General features: G+C 30.8%; 2 protein-coding genes across 2 annotated transcripts; both read left to right on the forward strand.

Moving 5' to 3' along the window:
* The first annotated feature begins 1,041 nt into the window (after positions 1-1,041).
* On the forward strand, positions 1,042-11,904 carry LOC145009819 (uncharacterized). Its single transcript, XM_078968450.1, has 8 exons — positions 1,042-1,233; positions 1,378-2,306; positions 2,424-2,841; positions 3,043-3,542; positions 3,774-5,105; positions 6,148-6,222; positions 11,373-11,444; positions 11,549-11,904. The coding sequence occupies exons 1-8, from the start codon at positions 1,052-1,054 to the stop codon at positions 11,902-11,904; spliced, it is 3,864 nt and encodes a 1,287-aa protein (XP_078824576.1). The 5' UTR covers positions 1,042-1,051.
* A 1,408-nt stretch (positions 11,905-13,312) lies between these two features.
* Positions 13,313-20,001, forward strand: LOC145012202 (UPF0481 protein At3g47200-like). The gene is made up of 2 exons (XM_078970988.1): positions 13,313-13,360; positions 18,219-20,001. Exons 1-2 carry the CDS (start codon positions 13,338-13,340, stop codon positions 19,726-19,728), a joined length of 1,533 nt encoding a protein of 510 aa, XP_078827114.1. The 5' UTR covers positions 13,313-13,337; the 3' UTR covers positions 19,729-20,001.
* The last annotated feature ends 1,741 nt before the right edge of the window (positions 20,002-21,742 follow it).

Below are 21,742 nucleotides of genomic sequence, written 5' to 3' on the forward strand. Positions count from 1 at the left end.
AAATGTTTTCTCATATTTTTTTATTATCCTGGAATATTATATGATTGCAAAAACTACTTTGTTTTATACATATGTGTTCAGTTTTCATAAGTTGTTGTTCTTTGCAGATTTGTCAAGCAACTTTGTTCCTCAAACTGAAAATGTCAATTCATTTAATTCGCCAAGAATCCAAAATACAACCGTACAATACTCTCATTCCTTTACAGATGTTAGAACTCCGTTATCTAACATTACAAATGTTAGAAATCCGTTATCAAACATTACAAATGGTAATAATGTATTGTTTTCAAAATATACTATTATTACTTTTCTTTATAATCCGGAGGATATATATATATATATATATATATATATATATATATATATATATATATATATATATATATATATATATATATACTTATTTTTTTATTTTCTTCAGATAACATCGGTTTCGATAAATCTGTCACTTCCAAGTTACCAGACAAAAGACAATACTATGTACTTTCAAATGATATGATATCGAAAAATGCATCTACAATAAGTGCTTCTTCATCATCAATCAAGTTAAATTCAGGATGTCATAAATTAAAAAGGAAGACGACACATTTATCACCTATCCCGTTGATTGATTTGACTGAAAATGTAGAAAATATCGATCAACTCATAAATGAAAACCTGATACTTGGTATTTCAAATGGTAATAAAAAATTAATATCCATTTTCATTTTTTATTACATTTCAAATAATTGGTTATATATACTTATAAATTTCACTAATATTTTTTTCTATGCTTTTTTTTTATAGAATATTTGGATCATGGTGATCAAAATGTTGTATGTCAAACATGTCATGCAAAGTTATGGAGAAATGAATCCATCAGAGGTAAAGAAAAAGGGAACACGAATTATTCTTTATGTTGTGGTTACGGCAAAGTGCAACTTCCATATTTAAAGAAAGCACCCCCCCCCCCCCCCCCGGTTATGAAAGAATGTTTCGAAATATGGATTCTAAAAGCAAACAATTCATGAAAAACATTAGACGTTACAATTCAATGTTTTCTTTTACATCGATGGGTGGTAAAATTGATTCTTCAATCAATAGAGGAAACGCTCCATACATTTTCAGACTGGGTGGTCAAAATTATCATAGTATTGGAAGCCTTTTACCAGCAAAAGGATCGTTACCAAAATTCTCTCAGTTATACATTTATGATACTGAGAACGAAATTTCAAATAGACAAAGATGCTTTGGGTATTTTTTTCAGCCTTCTTATTCATTATTATTCATTATATATATATATATATATATATATATATATATATATATATATATATATATATATATATATATATATATATATATTACTAACGTTATGTATAATTTCATTTATTTTAGTGGAGAAAAAGATCAACCAACGACAATTGATAGTGATATTATTCAAGATATTAAGGTGATGCTGGATTCAAATACTGTGTTGGTTAGATCTTATAGGATGGTAAGAGATACCTTTCAGAAAAATCCTCAAGTTCATATGAAACTACGACTTGTCGGGAGAAGGGAACGAGATGCAAGAACATATAACCTACCGACTGCTTCTGAGGTTGCCGCTTTAATTGTCGGTGACATTTGTGATTCAATTGAAAAGAGAGATATTGTTGTAGAAACAAAAACTGGATTTCTACAACGTATCAGTGAATTGCATCCTTCATACCTTCCTCTTCAATATTCATTGTTGTTTCCATATGGAGATGATGGTTACAGTGTTGACATTCTTCATAGAGGTTTGTCATTTACGACAAAAAGCAAGCGGGCGAAATGTACAATGAGAGAATATTTCGCTTTTAGAATTCAAGATAGAGATCATTCGTTCTCGCTCATTCTTAATTCAAAAAGATTGTTTCAACAGTTTCTGGTAGATGCCTATACTATGATTGAAACTGAGAGATTGCATTACATACGTAGGCAACAACATGTTCTTAGATGCGAGTCTTACGAGAATTTACGCAAGCAAAAAGCTCAAGGATCCAATAAAGTCTCAAATGTCGGCCAACGTGTCATATTACCTTCATCCTTTACCGGTGGTGCACGCTATATGTTGCAAAATTATTTGGATGCCATGTCACTATGTAAATGGTTTGGATATCCAGATTTTTTCATAACATTTACGCGTAATCCCAAATGGCCAGAGATTAAAAGGTTTCTTAAGGATACTTCACTTCAACCAGAAGACAGGCCTGATATATTATGTAGGTTGTTCAAGATCAAGCTCGATGCATTTATTAAAGACTTAAGGGAGAATAAAATTTTCGGCAAAGTTCAAGCATGTAATTAAATTTATATTTTTTCATTATTCATAAAACATTACTCTTATTATAGTATATTTTTTTATATGTTTTTTTTGACTAATCATATTTTGTTTTTTTTTGCCAAATATTATGCAGATGTTTATACCATTGAATTTCAAAAAAGAGGTTTGCCGCATAGTCATATATGCTTATTTATGCATTCTGACAACAAGTTACCCACTGTTGAATTAATCGATCCTATAATTTCTGCCGAGATACCAGACAAAATTGAAGAGCCTGAATTGTATTCACTTGTCAATGAGTTCATGATTCATGGTCCATGTGGAGCTGAAAATAACAATTGTCCATGCATGGTGGATAAAAAGTGCTCTAAAAACTTTCCAAAACAATTCTGTCATCATTCCTCTGTTGATGACAATGGTTTTCCGTTATATAGGAGAAGAAACGATGGTCATTTTGTAGAAAAATCAGGTGTCAAGTTGGATAATAGAAATGTTGTTCCATACAACAAATACCTATTAAAAAGATATCAGGCACATATTAATGTTGAATGGTGCAACCAGAGATCTTCTATAAAGTATCTCTTTAAATACATAAACAAGGGTCCTGATAGAGCTACAATTGCTGTTGTACCAACAAACAATGAATGTGAAAATAATGATACGGTCGATGAAATAGCTGAATATTACGATTGTAGATATTTATCTGCATGTGAAGCATCATAGAGAATTTTTAAATATGATGTACATTGCAGGTATCCTTCTGTGGTTAGACTACCTTTTCATCTTCCTAATCAACAACAGATTGTATATGGCGAAGACGATGATATCGACGATGTTCTGGACAAACCTTATGTTGCTGCTTCAAAATTCACAGCTTGGATGGAATGCAATGCAATTAATAGTGAAGCACGAGAACTTACATATGTTGAATTTCCTACAAAGTTTGTTTGGGTATTAAATGATAGGTTTTGGAAGAGAAGGAAAGTAGGAAAAGCCATTGGTCGAATTCATTCGGTTTCACCTAATCTTGGCGAAGCTTATTTTTTAAGGATTCTTTTAAATAAAGTTAAAGGTCCGACATCATTTGATGAAATTCGCACGGTTAATGGTGAAACATATTCTTCTTTTAGAGATACTTGTTATGCACTCGGGTTATTAGATGATGACAAAGAATACATCGATGCAATTAAAGAAGCAAGTCATTCTGGATCTGATTTTTATCTACGCTTTTTATTTGCCACGTTGTTGATGTGTAATAGTATGTCTAAATCAGAGGTTGTTTGGGAAAATACATGAGAATATTTGTCGGATGGAATTCTATATAACCAACGACAAAAGTTGAAGTCTCCAGGTATTTAATTAATTTTCTTTATTTATTTTTAAAATATTTTATTTTTCTTCTCAACACCCGTTAAAAATTATTATAAATATTATTAAATATTGTATTTTATATTTTATAATTAATTTAAAATTTATGTTGCAGACTTATCACTCGGTGAAGATGAAGTTAAGAACTTAACTTTGTTTGAAATAGAACAAATTTTACTTCGAAACAACTTCACTCTCAAAAATTTCACAAAGATGCCTTACCCAGATGTTGAATCAGTTTCTTCTTCGAACAATCGACTTATCATTGAGGAGCTAGATTACAACATTCCCGTTATGAAGAATGAGTTTGATCATATGTTTGTTGCATTAACAAATGAGCAACGTAATATTTTCCTTAACATCATGAGTGTTGTTAAAGAAAATAAAGGAGGTGTTTTCTTCGTTTATGGTTATGGTGGAACGGGTAAAACTTTTCTATGGAAGACAATATCTGCAGCAATTAGATCACACAGTGATATTGTTTTAAATGTTGCTTCAAGCGGTATTGCTTCGTTATTGTTGCCCGGTGGTAGAACAACACACTCTCGATTTATACTTCCATTTGAACTTACAGAGGATTCTTTTTGTAAAATAAATCCAGATGGTGACTTGGCTAACTTATTAAGAAAAACCTCTTTGATAATTTGGGATGAAGCACCTATGATCCATAAGCATGCATTCGAAGCTTTAGATCGAACTTTGAAAGATGTATTAAGGTGTGGAAATTCTAGCATCTCAAATATTCCTTTTGGAGGGAAAGTTATAGTTTTTGGAAGAGATTTCAGACAGATTCTACCTGTTGTTCCGGGTGGCAGCAGACAGAATATTGTTAATGCTTCTTTGAGTTCTTCATATTTATGGCAACACTGCAAAGTGTATAGATTAACAAAAAACATGAGGCTAACTGTTGGAAGGGATCAACCTGATATAGAAAAAATAAGAGATTTTGCAAATTGGTTATTGGATATAGGAGAAGGCAAACTCGGTGGTCCGAACGACGGTGAAACGATTATCGATATTCCGAATGATATTCTCATTAATGATCCAGATGATCCTATAGGTTCATTAATTGAGTTTGTATATCCTTCAATTTTGGAGAAGTATAGCAGTACAAATTATTTCCAAGAAAGAGCTATACTTGCTCCAAAGAATGAAGTTGTTCAGGAAATAAACGATCGTTTGCTTAAGAAGTTTCCGGGAGATGAGGTTGAATATTTAAGTTCAGATAGCCTATGTCAGTCCGAATTTGTCCATGATCAGTTTGATGCAGATTTATACTCGCCTGATGTATTAAATGGTCTTAAAGTATCCGGTCTACCAAATCATAAGTTAGTTTTAAAAATTGGTGTTCCAGTAATGTTACTGAGAAATATTGATCAGAAAAACGGCTTATCTAATGGTACTAGACTACAGGTTATATCATTGGGCAAACGTGTTATCGAGGCACGTATAATGTCTGGAACTAATATTGGAAACCGGACTTTTATTCCAAGAATGTCTTTAACTCCATCAGAAAAAAAAATTCCTTTCAAATTCACAAGAAGACAGTTTCCTTTGGCGGTATGTTTTGCAATGACTATTAATAAGAGTCAAGGACAATCGTTATCGAAGGTTGGTTTGTTTCTCAAAGATCCGGTTTTTTCACATGGCCAATTGTATGTTGCATTATCAAGAGTACAAAGCAGAGAGGGATTGAAATTATTAATTTTAGATAAAGATGGTAGACTGACCAATAAAACTTCCAATGTTGTTTATAAGGAAGTTTTTCGTAATTTATAAGCAACTTCTTTGTAGCATCTTTTACTCATTTTTACTGAAGCACATTTCATCCATCATAATAATTTATTTATTTATAATTAATTATTATATTTTTTTAGTTTAATTTCATTAAATACATATATACTTTGTTTTGTATCAAATCAATTCCGATGTTGTTTTGGGTTTTTTTGGTACGTATTTAAAATTATGTTGCATTATATAAAGCAATATCTTTTATAAAATATGTGGATGTGGATTTAAATTTGTGATTAAATTCTCAAAGTTTACAAATTTAATAAAAATAGATAACATATACTAAAAAAAACAATAGCATTGAACGGCTTTCAATGTTATAGTTAGTAAGCCTAAAAAATAAACACATGACACAGTAAATCAATGTAAAGTTTTTAGAAAAACATATGAAAACAACAACATATTTCTATTAATACAACGTGCACTCACCATGAACGAATAACAAGTAGTGAAAAACAAGATTTTATTAATCTTCATTTGTAGTTAAATAGTTACAATTTTTTGTGTAATTAAATACTTACAAATAAAAAACTTATTTCAAAATACTATATAAATTTTCTAAATTAATCATATATTATTTATTACATAATTATATTTTAAATTCTATTTAACTTTAACACCCATGGATCCCACGGGTTTTCACCTAGTATATATTAATATCTAATTTCTTAAAGTTATCCTTTATTTTCTTGTTGCAGAAAGGTTTCTTTACATGTTTGTCACGGGATCATATCGATATTCCATCCAGTTTAACATGAAGGTGGCTCCGATGGGTAGATACTAGATAATTTCATATTTTGTATCTTTGGTTGGTATTAGTACATTCCATAAATCTCATTGTAAATGATGGCGTTTCTTTTATGCTTGACTCCTATTTTCAATTGTATACCATTACCCTTGCATTTTATATTTTATTTTATTTAAGTTTTTAAGTTTGGAATAAATGTTAAAAATAACAACATATTTTAATATGTAGCATATGACGGTTAAAAGTAGGATATTCGTATTTGATACAAATTGAGTTTTGGAATTCATCAACATGATGAAAGCAACATTTGTTTTACATCTAGATTTCAAGTCACTATTGGTACACTGTGTAGCATCAATTGTATATATATAATTAAATTATATAAACAATAAACGATAATTTATTTATCGACCAAACTGATAACTAAATGGGTATTATGCGAATTGGAGAAGGTGCATGGAGCCTCTTGATGAATCATATTTCTAATTTTATTTTTGGTTTATTGACGATTAAACGGTTGTGGGTTTTATATGATTTTCATGTTTAAAGCATGGAAAGAGTTTGTCGGTTTGTATTTTTCATGTTTTAGATTGTGGAGAGATTTAGTATTTTTTTTCACGCTTTAAAGCTTGTAGAAATTTTATATTATTTTATGCTTGAAGTTTAAAGTGCAATGAAATTTTATCACTCCTAGCCCGTTTTTTTGTATGAAATTTGTTAGTTTCTTTCAAATTACAATCTTTTTACAACACTTTTTTTTTTTTTTTTAATTTATTGGTTAATTATTTTAACTAATTGTTATAAGTATTTATAAAAAAGTTATAAACATGCTTTATGTTTTTTAATACAACTTTTTCGCTTGGATTATAACTATTTAAACATTTTAAAAATTTTATACAACTTTTTATACATATTATTTTAAAAACTAAATATTTAGTAAATTCTTTATACATTATTTTACATCTTTTTAATTTCTTTTTTTATATTTTCTTACAACTTTTTTTTTTCATACAATGATTTTAAACTATTTTTAGAATCTTTTTAAAACATTTCATAGCTTTTTATAACTGTTTTTATACCTTTCTATAACATTTAAAATTATTTTTTCGTTAACGATGTGTTGTATGAAAATGTAAAAAAGTTTAAAAATGTAAAGCATTGTTTTAATAATAGTTTCGTTGAAAAATGTAAAACATTGTTTAAGTCAAAATGTAAGACTTTTCTATAATATACAAAATACTTTTGTTTAAAAATAGTTGCATTAAAAGTATTTGAACGAATAAAAAAGTTTGTAAGTCGTAGTTCAAGTGTAAAATTTTGTATTAAAAAATATAGAACAAGTTTATAATTTGTTTTTGTAAATATAACAAGTAGCAAATTTTCAATAAAAGGTTGTAAAATACTTTAAAAGTAAATATACAAAAAATTGAGTTGGTTAAAATCGTTTTGAGTTAAAATCGGACTGGTTTCTAAATAATTTTTGAGCAAAAATATCCAAACAAGTAGGAACGATTAGGATGGATTTGGGTGAAACCAATTCGAAGGAAAAAAAAAAATAACTATTTCGCTAGTTTTATGTATTTTACCGAACTTGCTTTCGGTGTCAGAATTTAACGAAAATTTAATGATTGATTAAAATGGGCGGGCAAATAAGTATAACTCACGGCCATGCTACGAGCTAAGGTATTTTCTGGGCATTATGGCCGCTTAGGGGGTTCATACCAGTATTTTTCAACTTTTAAGAATTATAAAAGTATTTTTCGCACATCCAAGATAGTAAAAGGGGTGAAAATTGTTATTGAGAAACTTGTAAAACTTTGTATAAACAACAAATTGAAAAAATAATAGTTAAAAACAATATTTTTTCACTCTATAAAAAGCGATTTTTTATAGGTTTGAAAATTGGTTTCTTCCAAACCAGTTTGATTAGCAAAAAAACTCGAATTGATGATTCGGTTACAACCAAACCGGTTTATAAATTGTATTGGTTTTGGTTCATGAACTGGTTTATTTGTCCACCACTAAGTAGGGTGTCCAAAAAAACATGGTTTCCTTTATTTTTTCAAATGAGGAATCCCACTAATTTCAACCGATCCATATGTAACAACTCCAAGTCGGAAAAATATGTCATCTAATTGAGAGTCCACTAGAATCGAGAGGAAAACTACAATTTGGGAGGAAAAGTCTCACACTGCCATTCTTAAAGAGCAACACAATTCACTCTTTTTTTTATTACAAGCCTTAAACACGCCACCTCTAATATTGCACTAACTTCGTGCGGTATACCGATGAGGTCAGTGCAATGTTGTACCGTATATGTGCAGTAACACAATACTGTGGACATCAAAAAGTGCGGTGACCTCCATCGCGAGACACAAACTCACTGCAACTTACTTAAGTTTTTTTTAGCAAGTTGTAGAATACAATATATTATGTCTTTATATTTATTAAAAAAGAATATACAAACTATGGGGAAGTTAGGATGACTATTTTCCTAAGTTTTAAAGTGTAAGAGGAAAGTGACATGGTAATTAACGTGGGTGAGATGTTAGATAATACGCTTAGAGTAAAAAAAATAATAATCATGCAATATTAGTGACAACATTATTTTTCTTGTCATTTAAAATATTATGTAATTGATTTTGATGTTCATTTGGTAACTGGTATCAAATCTGGTTTTTAAAAACCAAAAAGCCATTCGTCATATGAACCAGTAAAACCGGTAAAAACCAATAAAGTATATATATATATATATATATATATATATATATATATATATATATATATATATATATATATATATAAATTTCAATTTTTATTTAATTAAAATTAATAATAATTTAATTATAACAACTTCCAGTATTTCTGGTTTTTTAAACTGATTTGACCAATTGCACTATCAAACCAGTAAGAAAACCCGCGGTTTTTGGTCCGTTTTCAAAACCTTGCATTTAAGTAGACTATGAGTAAATTATTAAAATCATCTTTATGGTCCTATCAATACTATGTGTTTGGCGATCATTTTCTTTTTGCATTCGGGAAACTTTATTGTTCTTTTTATTTTTGTTTTTTGTTTTTGTTTTTGTTTTTTTTATAGACATGAAAACTATGTTGTCCTTTTATCTTTTATTCTCTTAATATTTATGCTTTTATCTTTTATTCTCTTAATATTTATGGGTTTGGTCCTCCACCACCTTCCCTGTTAAAAAAAAATTGGCAACCACCACTTGAAAAATCAAATCAAAACCTGATACAATAGTTAACGTAAAGGGAATTAGGGAACAAACAGAATTGTTAAGATTTATTACTTTTGCCTGATCATTTTCCACTAAAATTACCCAGATTCCCCAATTATCTCCTTTCAGATCGGTTTCATGATTTCAAATACATATGTCATGCTGAAGAAGCCGCATGGAGAAGTCTGAAGTCCATGTTCAAATCCTGGCACCACTCAGCCCTTGTGGCCATGGAGGTTCGCCTGCAGTGACTCCAGGACATGAAGCAAAGCTTTATGTTTGCAGCGGGGGATTAATCGGTGCGCGAAAGCTGGCCCGGAAACCCTCGTTAGGGAAGTTCCCTTTCCAAAAAAAAAAAAAAAAAAAGAAGAGAACAAGTAATAACCAATTAAGACAAGCTAATGGGTGTTGCTGTATAGAGCAAAAAAGATCGAGTGATCAGGGCGCTTGTAACCTTGAAATATTGATTAAAATCTAAAAAGACACTTTTTTCCCTCGTAATTACCCAAAAGATCAATGCTTTCTGTGCAATCAAAGTAGAATATCATTCTTGGTATTCCTTGATATTCCTGGTGCACTTTTGTTATCCTTTTAATTTCCCAAATGGCTTGGATCGTTAATATATATATATATATATATATATATATATATATATATATATATATATATATATATATATATATATATATATATAAAGGGTTATATGGAAAAGAAACAATTAGGGTAACACATGTTGGAACCAATGAAAACATGACAACATATCATTTTGGAATAACTACATAAACAACTTCCATAATAGATTGCTTATGAATAAAGAAATGGACATGTGTCACTTGATCATTGGTTCGAGTATATGTTGCCCTAATTGTTCGTTTTCCATTGAACCTACTATATATATATATATATATATATATATATATATATATATATATATATATATATATATATATATATATATATATATATAGAGGGTAAAGTGAATATACCTAACAACCTTATATAAACTTAGGTACCTAACTCCATAATATTACATCGGTTTGTATGAGAAATGAAAGGATGTAAGAGAAATATAATGATGAATTTGCAATTTTTTTTTGAAGTAAATCAAGTTTAGGGATGAAGTTTAAGAACCTTGGATGATTGCAATGAAATTTAATGCAAAATCACGTAGCTTGATGAGGTTAGGTACCTAAGCTTATATAAGGTTGTTAGGTATATTCACTTTACCCATATATATATATATATATATATATATATATATATATATATATATATATATATATATATATATATATATAGACAAAATTGCAAAAATGGTCCCTGTGGTTGGTAAAAATCTGTAGTTTTGGTCCAAAACGAAATGTTGGTGCACCACTAGTCCAATTTTAGATATCTTGTGTTGTTTTAGTCCCTATGATTAACATTTTTGTGTGTTTTTAGTCCAGACCCAACCTGAAATGACGAATATGCCCTTTGATATATTTTTTATATTTTTTGTATTTAATTTAATGTTTTATTATTAATAAACATTCTCTCTCTCTCTCTCTCTCTCTCTCTCTCTCTCTCTCTCTCTCAATCGTCATCCCAATTTCCGGCCATCTACACTCCCATCAAACCCTTACCCAACACCGCCCTCTGGTCTCTCCTCGCTAACTCCTTCCCTACCACTTTAATTTCCGGTCGTCTGCGACAGAGCAAGCATGTTGGTGATTAAATTAGGGTTGCGACGGAGCAACTCTGCCGGATCTGTTCGCCATCAATGATACGAAGAAAATACCAGTTGGTGTTGCGAGGATCGAATCGAGGAATTTGGGGTTCTCGAGTTTTGCAGAGCCGGTGTTGGATACGAAAGTATATGAAGAAGACTACGAAGAAGAAGAACATGATGACGATGACGATAAAATTAGGGTTTCTGATGAGGTATTTGTGTGAAATGAAGTTGATGATGATGAAATTGAAGAAGAAGGGGATCTGAAGACGACGAAGAAGAAGAACATATCATCTTCTTTCCGTTACCAGTCGTGCTTTACAGACGAGATCCATAGTCTCTTAATTTCAGTTGGTCGATCGAACATAGAATGTTATTGGTTTGAAAACTGAGGGGTGTGGATGAAGCTTACTATGATGACAGGGATGGTGGCAGTTCGGAGACGGTCGGTGGCAACAGCAGCAGGCGGCAGCGATGGTGTCGGAGCTCCACATTAGCAACGACAACGGGCGGTAATGGCAGCATCGCTGCTTCCATTTCCTGTTCCGACAAGCTCGATGATGATGGAGGCGAACGGAGCTGGGTATGGTGGATGGAAGAAGTAGCAGTGACGACGATATTTGTTGGTGGAGGAAAGAGCTCCAGCGGTAGGGGGCTGGTCCGACAACCTTATGATTCTTCGTCCTTGTTTAGGCTCACCGGGAAAGACAAGGGTCGAGATGGAGTAGGATATGGGATGAGGTTTGATGGTGATTCACGGTGATCAAACATCGGTGGTGGTTATTGATGGAGACAACAACGGTTCCTAATGGTTTTTGGTGGTAAGCTCCCAAAACCGGAAGAAGGCAGTAGATGGTGGTGTTTTGAGGCTCGCTTGATGGATTTTAATGGCAGCAGAGGTGGTGTTCAAAATAAAGAGACAAAAACAAATGCTTAACCTTTTTGTGTAAACCATAGTGAACCAGGAAGAAGAAAAGAATTCTATTTTCTTGATCTAGCAAGTTGACTTTCACAAGAACTCTTAACAGAGAGAGAGAGAGAGAGAGAGAGAAAGAGAGAGAGGCCTTTTTCTTAATTTTAATTAATGAAAACATTTGATTAGATATATAAAGCAAATTAAAAATCAAATATAAGGGTATAATAGTCTTTTTATGTTGATAGGGACCAAAAACAATAGAAAGATTCAATTTTGGACCTGTGGTGCACCAACATTTCGTTTTGGACCAAAAACACATAAATTTGCCAACCACAGGAACCATTTTTGCAATTTTGTCTATATATATATATATATATATATATATATATATATATATATATATATATATATATATATATATATATATATATATATATATATATATATATATATATATACAGGGGCGAATCCAAGGGGATCCCGGGGTAGCCCGGGATACCCCTCAAATTTTTTTCGGTAGTGTAATTTTTGTTTACGTATCCTTCAAAAAAAATTTGGTATAATGTATATATACGCATTCATCCACTTATAAACATAAACAAACAGTTGGTCTGTTGGTTAAGGCTTTGGCTTATTCAAGCAAAGGTCTTGAGTTCTATTCTCGCTTCTTACATATTCTTTGTTAATTTTTGTTTTATTTTCCCAACTATTCTATCCCACTTCGCTAAACACATGTAAACTCAATCATTTTTTTCTATTATATAAACCTGTTATGCTCATGCTTTATTTGATATCTACTTTGAGTCCCATATCGGTTCAAGTATCAAAATATACTTCAACTTCATGTTTATATAACAAGACTTGAGGTTAGCTAAGGATTCGATTAGGATTTGGGTTTAAAACCGAACCCGAACCCGGGAAACCCAAGTACCCCAGGAAAAAAATTAGGTTACTCTAAAAAAAATTAGGATACCCCTTTACTTTGATACTAGCTCCGCCACTGTGTGTGTGTGTATATATATATATATATATATATATATATATATATATATATATATATATATATATATATATATATATATATATATATATATATATATATATATATATATAGAAAGCGAAAGGAGTAAGATTGATGCCAAAAGATAGATGCTAAGTTGAAAGTTTCAAGCAAATTAATTATTCTCGGAACTTATGCAGGCTCCACTTTTGGCTATTATATATTAAGCATCTTAAGGTTTGTTTTTATGACTCCATCATTTCAAGTAACAAATCAAGTTATGTCCTCAACAGAAAAGCAAAGGTATAGAAATAGCCTTTTCTCTTTCTTTCTTACACCCTTTCAGTCTCTTTGTATGTATTTATGCATCTGGAAATTCTGCATATATGTTTATTAAGTAGAGAAAACTACACGTTCATGCTTGTAGAGATCGATTATCCCCTTGGCCCTAATTAACGGTTGTATCATCGCGTTAATGTTGTATTTCTAGTGATGCTTGTAGTCATATGCACGACGGAATATATATATATATATATATATATATATATATATATATATATATATATATATATATATATATATATATATATATATATATATATATATATAGTCATGGAAGTAGTTTTAGTGTAGGAACTCAGTTTTTTTAAAGGATATCTATTGTACATACAAAAAATTAACTCGATTTTTTAAGATGCAAAAAAAAAAAAAAAAAAAAAACTGCAAATAGTCATTACATATTAGTTTTATAATCGATTTACTTATATATATATATATATATATATATATATATATATATATATATATATATATATATATATATATATATATATATATATATATAATTTAATTAAGTCCCAAAAACTGATAATCACATTCAATTTAACCCTTTTATTGGTCATCCAACTTTCAAAAATTACACTTTTAGTTTAGATTTTAAATTTTATTACAGATTTGATCCAAAATTTACATTTTTGGCTAATATTTTAATTTTTATTACAAATTCATTTTTTCTCAAAAAAAAAAAAAAAAATCGAAAATGTTTTTCCTTTAAAATTCATATTTATACAAAATAAAGAACATATTTTTACATAAAAAACTTATATTTTCTATATAGAAACTATTTTAAAAATATGTTTTTGTATACGAAATACATGTTTATAAAAATAAGTATTTATTAAGTACATAAATATATACAAATTCGTTTTTATAAATATATATATATATATATATATATATATATATATATATATATATATATATAAACATATTTATAAAAAAAATTAATACAAACACCTACTTCATAGTAAAGATATATGTGTATGTATTATTTTTATTCGGTAATAAGTATGATTAGACACCTAACTTTGACATTAAGGTAATGAAAAAAGTGAACCCCTAATAGTGAAATCTAATTTGTTTTGGAATATGGTAACTTATAACTTGAAAATTAACCTATTTTGATAGATTATTTTGGGTTTAAAACAAAAATATAATGTTTTGTCAGTTGAAAAAAAAAGTTGTCTGACAGTAAATTTAGTTTTTTAATTTGAAGACACTTTTTTTTTTTATCTTGGGTCAAAATTCAAAATAAATTATGAATATGAGTTGTTATTTTATGGTATTAATTCTTATATATCTATTATTTAGAGTATACATTTAGAAGGATAAATTAATTGTCGATAATTTACTTCTCAGATGATGTTTTTTTTTTATTTTTTTATTTTTTATTTATCAAGAACATGTTTATATATATATATATATATTATAAAAGCATGTTTGTATGCAAAGTGTTTATAAAATGTGTTTGAATATATTTTTATAAAAAAAACATGTTTGAATAAATTTTATTTATATGTAACATCTCAAAAATCAAGACCAAAAATTTTATTTTTAATTAGGGAATTACAAAACCAGTAGTTCAAAAATATTCATAATATCATCCATGTCAAAAGCCGATATGTCACTAATCAAAACATGTCATAGTAAAACAACATCAGAGTATGACTTCCGAAGATCTCATGTGCGGAAACCATGGTGTGATGTGCTGCAATTATGCCAACTTCTTTCCCTTCAAAGAAGAGGTATCTGAAACCAAAACTGAAAACCGTAAGCATAAAACTTAGTGAGTTCCCCCATCATACCACATACCATATAATAAATACATTGCCAAGCATATATGAGTGATGGCCTCCCCTTCGGTCTAATTCATCCGGATACTGCCGAGCATATTTGGGTGTTGGCATCCCTTTCGATTTATTTCAACCGGGTACTGCCGAGCATATAGGGTGCTAGCCCTCCCTTCAGTTTATTTCAACCGGATACTGTTGAGCATATTTGGGTGTTTGCTTCTCCTTCGGTTTATTTCAACCGGATACTGCCAAGCATATCAGAGTGTTGCCCCCCCCCCCTCGTTCGGTCTATTTCAACCGAATACTGAGTTTAATTAACCCCTACTACTAGCACATAATATCGTAACAAGTAAGTACATAAAACATAACAAATAGTGGCATACCAGACAATTATCACAAAGACAATCATCTCTACACAAAAACTACTAGTGGTTGGCATTGGTGCATTCGACCCATTCATACGGGAAGGTAACTCACCTCGCAAAGTTGAATGCAAAATTTCATGGTAAAAAATCTCTAACGGAAGCTCTGAGTGCTCCTCGAGCTATCATTACCACAATAACACTTAACCAAAAACTAATACTCATTCTTAGGGAAAAATGACCATATTACCCCTAATCTAATTTGGCCAATGTCTAAGGCCCAACACCATAACATGAAAGGACCAAATTTAAATAGTCTTCCCAAACCCACTAGTGGCCCACTAATGGCCCAGTTTTTTTAATTGGGTCAAACTCCTCAAATGGGCCTTATCGAAATTCTAACATACTCTTAGCCTAGAATAAATAATTTCTGATGGCCCATTATGGCCAAAAAGGCCCAATACCATAAATCTCAGTTCTAGGCCTAGAGGCCCTACTCCACAATGGGCCATGAAGCCCAACAATCCAGGCCCAAACTTCTAAGGCCCAAAAACCCATACCCATTACTCTGTATGCGTACACGCGGCGTACTTGGAACATATGCCCAACATACGTTGGCCTTTACTAGAAGCGGGAAGTTGACCCAGTATGCGCATCGTACCAAGGTGTATGCCCAATGTATTGGCTAACTTCCTTAAGAATCCTTTTGTGACTTAATCCATTAAGTCCTAACGTCCAAAAAATAGATCCAACCCCTTTAAGACATCTTAATCCATAAAGTTACAAACTTTATGTCTTTGCATGCATAGATGGGGGTTAAAAACATGATTTAAGTCCTTAAACAAACTTTGTGGCCATCAAACACTTACATGGTTGTGGCTTAAGCATCAAAGTTTGGTTTTTATGACTCTAAATGCTTCTAATAGCTCAAAAGGATAACTCTTATGTCCTGGAACTACCAAGACACTAGAAAATCAACAATGGAGTCAAAATAACCCATAAAACACCCCAACACTACAACTAAGTATGCAATGGTCAAGTTTGAAGCTTGATACCTCAAATGATTCAGAAACGATGCTAATCCCCTGGATCTACAAGCTCTCTTCAAGTCCTTGCTCCCGCTTCAAACTTCTTTCTCTTAAAAATCACGAAAACAACACCAAAATGCTCAAAGTAAGCTCCAAAATACAAACAATATGGTTAGGGTTTGAGTTGGGCATTGAGAGGACAAGGGAGGCTGAGATGATAAGGTGTTTGAAGATTATAAGTTGTTTAAATAGGGTGCAAACCTTAAAATTTAGGGTTTGCATCTGGTCATAGTACGCCCAACATACGCATGAAAGTCCCCCGATCTGCACCTCATAGGCGTACATTGTGCGTACACCATGTACTCCCCGCGTACGCTCTGCCCCAAAATCCCATTACTTTAACAATTATAACTTGAATAAAAGTAATACCATACCTGATAAATTTCGGATGTTATAGTATAAATGTGTGAATACGAATTTGTTTATTATAAAATATGTGTTTATAATATATATATATATATATATATATATATATATATATATATATATATATATATATATATAGGTTTTTACAAAGAAATATATACAAACACTTATTTGGGTGCGTATAAATATATTTTTGCAAAATATATCTATAATAAAATAGATGTTTGTACTCTTTTTTTTTTTTTTTTTTTGTAGAATACGTGTCTTATATATATATATATATATATATATATATATATATATATATATATATATTATAATGAATTTGTATATATTTAAGTACTTAATAAATATCTATTTTTTTTAAATAGGTATTTCTTATACAAATAAGTTTTTAAAAAAAATAAATTTATAATTTTATATGTGAAAATATGTTTTTTTTTGTATAAATATGCTTTTACAACGAAAAAAATATATTCAGATTTTTTTTGAGAAAAAAAAGATGTATAAAAGATATGATGAATTCATAACAAAATTTGAAATCCGATCAAAAAAGTAAATTTTTGATCAAATTTGTAATAAAATTTAAAATCTGGGTAAAAAATATAAAATTTGGATCAAATTTGTAATAAAATTTAAAATCCAACCCAAAAATGTAATTTTTAAAATTAAAATGACCTATTGACCTGATAAAAAGTTTAAATTGAATAGGATAACCGTTTATTGGAACTTAATTGAATAAAACGAAATATAGCTACAAAAATTATGGTATATATAAATAATTAAATTCTGATTTCATATATGCAGAACATATAACGACAAAGTCATCATTAAGGTGTTTGTATGGTTATTTAAAGAAAGTTTGTTAAACGTGTCTACTTAGAATATATAACGACAAAATCAGCACTTTTTATCACCTATCTCAATAGAAAAATTATAATTTTAGTCAAGTTTATTATAAAGTCTAATTTAAAAATCAAAGTCTAAAGCTTAGATTATAATTTTATAATCAAATAATGAATTATATACCCTAAATCAGAACTTATTTATTTATTTTTACTATGGCTGATATAATGTTGATTTTTATTTAATTAACAATTAAGTATCTACTTTGTTGAAAAAGAAATATTCTTTGTAAAGAAAAAAGCATACTGTTGAAAAAAAATAGTTATCGTTTATATACCATAAACTTTTACTTTCAATTCCATCTCAGAAACAGAAAGACGCTTTCAAAAACTATGGAGACGGAGATGTCTGAAAGTGAAGATGTAAAAATTGAAATACGTGGCGATAAACCACAACCGGCCAACAAAGTTAACGACGACATTGTCCAGGAGTGGGAAGTTTGCATTCAAAATAACGAAACCACCCAACGTCCAGAACGCAAACGACAAATGGAGAAAGTACCTCCACTGCTCTTAAAAGGCGAAAAAGGTGGAAGAAACCGCCAATATTACGCGCCGGCGGTGGTTTCGCTTGGTCCTTACCACCATAAACGAGACGACCTCGCTGCAGCCGAGAAATACAAGCTCATAACCCTCGAGGAGTATCGTTTGAGCTGCAAAAAAACCACGGATTCGTTATACAACAAGGTGTTCAAGGTTGTACACAATGCTAGAAAGTGCTATATCGATGGTTCTACAGATGAATACAACGATGAGGAGTTTACTCGAATGATGTTGCGTGATGGTTGCTTCGTTTTGTTCTTTATAGAGTGTGTTGCTTGCCGAAACAAGAAGTCGATGCTAAATAATGAGTATTTAGGAGCACTAGGCTTCGCGCATGTATCTCGTGATGTTTTGTTGCTCGAGAATCAAATCCCGTTTGAAGTTCTCAAAGTGTTGTTGGATTTGCGATTCCCGGTTGATAGAAGCGAAAAGATCTTAAATGGGTTCTTTAACTACTTGAACTATGGCGAAATCACCACAAGGGAAGAAAAGGTGCTTGAAAATAAGCAACCACTTCATCTTCTCGAGCTTTATAGGTCCTATTTCATCTCGCTTTCCTCTTTTGGTCATTCGGTTAATTCGGGCATGTGGCAAAGATGGAGAAAAAAGATCGACGTTGATGCCGATGAAGATTGGAATTATGTGAAGCGAAATCGATCCTTTGCATCAGTTACGGAATTGAAAGCTAAAGGGATATTTGTGAAATGCAGTTACGATGAGTCTTCTAATGAAGACATCAAGTTTCATTCACGTTGTTGTTATGGTGATCTTGAGCTTGTGCGCAGAGCAGTGTCCTCGAATTCAAAATCTATTTACTTGAACATGATCGCTTACGAGATGTGCCCTCATAATCCTAACGACTTTCGAGTTTCGACTTACATTAGAATAATGAAATCTCTGGTTATTCATCATGATGACGTGAAGGAGTTACGAAACAACAACATATTGATTCATAGTCTTGGTAGAGATGAAGAAGTGGTGAAGATGTACGATGAGATTGAGGCGCCGGCGGTGAATCTTTACATGTTTTACCAGCTCCGGAGAGGTATTGAGAAGCATTGTACTAACAAGTATAAGACGTGGGCGGCGGAGCTGATTAACGTCTACTTTAGTAGTCCATGGAAGACGGTGGCTTTGTTGGTGGCTACTGCTATTCTGTTCACTAGTTTTCTGCAAACTTACTTCTCCATCAAGCCACTTCCAGATGACTCCAATGGGGATATTATCAAGCTTCTGAGACATTGCATACACTCTAAACCTCCTTCTCCACCTTGATCTTAAGGAGGTGTACTTCCTTTTTACATCGCTGACCACCGCACCATGTCGGAGACTTGGAGGAGTTGATCAAAATTGCATTTTGAAATATATAGGGAACCCACAAAGACATCTAAACTAATTTCCAAAAGAACTGAAAGATGTTACGAGTTTTATTTCATCAGTTAAGTTCTTGTGAGAGTTGTAAGCTTTCTATACAAGGACAAATTATGTCATGAATAATGGAGTTAATAAATTTTACGAAAAGAGAATGCATTTTACTTTTTTATTTTATTTTATGATAATCATAATCAACTTATATTTTTCTATCAATAATCTGATGATATATAACTTAAAAAATTCGTTTCTAGAATAACAATCAAGAACTCCATTGAACCTAGTATTTGATAGGTCTTACAAGTGTATTTTGATTTAAAAAGTCATTGAGGTTATCTTTTAGCATTTTAGAGACATGCATGAAATCCTTATTGACCTGCTGTTTACAAATAAAGAAATAATATCGAATTCCTAATCACCAATCAATAATTAACAATGTTTTAAAACCCAGGTTTTTGGTTGATCCGGTATGATGACCGGTTCACGGGTTAACTGGTTGAACCGCCGGGTCAACCCGGTTTATGGTTTTTTTCTATTTTTATATATTTTTACTTTCATGCATAATGCATAAACATATAAAACCAATAATTTGATGTCCACAAAGTTTAAATATTTAAAAATATTGAAAAACATTGAAGAAACCGCAAACGACTCGTTATTTTGGCGTTCGCTACTTCTATCCAACTATCCAAACCTATTAAAATGGGTCAATCCGGTTTTAACCTGTTCGATATAAGCGGTTGAACCGCGGTTTAGGGGAAACCCGGCCGGTTCGATACGGTTCGTATTTTTACAAAAAATCGGTCTCAATTGACCCGCCTTTTATCCCGGGTCACGGTCCGACCGGTTGAACCGACCGGGTCGACCCGGGTTTTAAAACATTGATAATTAACCGTTCAACTCCAAAAAAATGTTAAGCCGGAGAGATTGATGTGTGTTCCTCTTGAGATGATTAATAACGACTGAGAATACATCTCACATACAAAACCCATTTCTTTTCTGTCAATGAATTTTTTATTTTAATTGTCATTTTTCTTACGTAGGAATTTGATTGGAAAGTATCATTGTAAATATTGATGTCACTTGTAATGAAGCCACTAAATCAGAGTTTTTTTTTTTTTTTTTTTTTTTTTTTTTTTTTAAATGATACTGTTTTGGAAACCTTTTGTCCAAACGGGACCATTTCAAATTCTTTTGTACAAATAGGGCTCTTAGCCCCACATATTTTGTTTGGATGTTTAAAAATTTAATAAATGATCAGATTTCACCCTTATCTTATATAATAACTTATAAAATTTTCTTTTAAACTATTTTTTTTCCAGTAATTCTCACATGATCAATAAATTTATAGAAATTATTCATTTAATGTTACACTTTTAACCCTTTATTTTATATAATATGTTGTAAATATATCATTGGTATTTTTAATTTCTATTTTATAAATTTATTAAAATTTCACATATAATCTTATTTGTTTTACATACATTATTAAGCTTTATATATTACTTTTAATATTTAATATTATTATAATTGTGTAATGCAAGAAATAAACACATAATTTACATCACGTTAATAATATTCGGAAATTGCAACTTTCAGAATTAAATTCAAAAATTACAATATCAATTAAACATGAAATTACAAGATCGCTAAAATAAACAAGATCAGTAAAAAAAGTACATGGTTTATGTTACATGGAATAGTGGTTGAGAATTTGAACAATTTCTTTAATTATGACCTGGTTGATGGTAAAATCCACATTTTCGAGGGTCATCAGGATAACAGGTGCCCATCTCGTTACAAATTCAATTTTCAGGTTGCTGACCTCAACGAACAAACAATTTTGAGTAATCTGCTTCAAATGCCTAATCTGAATCCAACCAATACACATCATGAGGAAGTGGTACAAAACGAATGT

The sequence above is a fragment of the Lactuca saligna genome, chromosome 8, assembly GCF_052625555.1.
Source record: "Lactuca saligna cultivar CGN05327 chromosome 8, ASM5262555v1, whole genome shotgun sequence".
Lineage (NCBI taxonomy): Eukaryota > Viridiplantae > Streptophyta > Magnoliopsida > Asterales > Asteraceae > Lactuca > Lactuca saligna.

What these genes read in the sequence shown, in the direction of transcription:
- LOC145012202 (XM_078970988.1), top strand. Translation starts at nt 13,338, where the DNA reads ATGTCCTCAACAGAAAAGCAAAG. An exon ending in TCCTCAACAGAAAAGCAAAG is followed by an intron (nt 13,361 to 18,218) that starts GTATAGAAATAG and finishes ATTCCATCTCAG; the next exon opens with AAACAGAAAGACGCTTTCAA.
- LOC145009819 (XM_078968450.1), top strand. Translation starts at nt 1,052, where the DNA reads ATGGGTGGTAAAATTGATTCTTCAATCAATAGAGGAAACGCTCCATAC. An exon ending in GCACATATTAATGTTGAATG is followed by an intron (nt 2,842 to 3,042) that starts GTGCAACCAGAG and finishes TGTACATTGCAG; the next exon opens with GTATCCTTCTGTGGTTAGAC. An exon ending in CATGAAGGTGGCTCCGATGG is followed by an intron (nt 6,223 to 11,372) that starts GTAGATACTAGA and finishes TGTGAAATGAAG; the next exon opens with TTGATGATGATGAAATTGAA.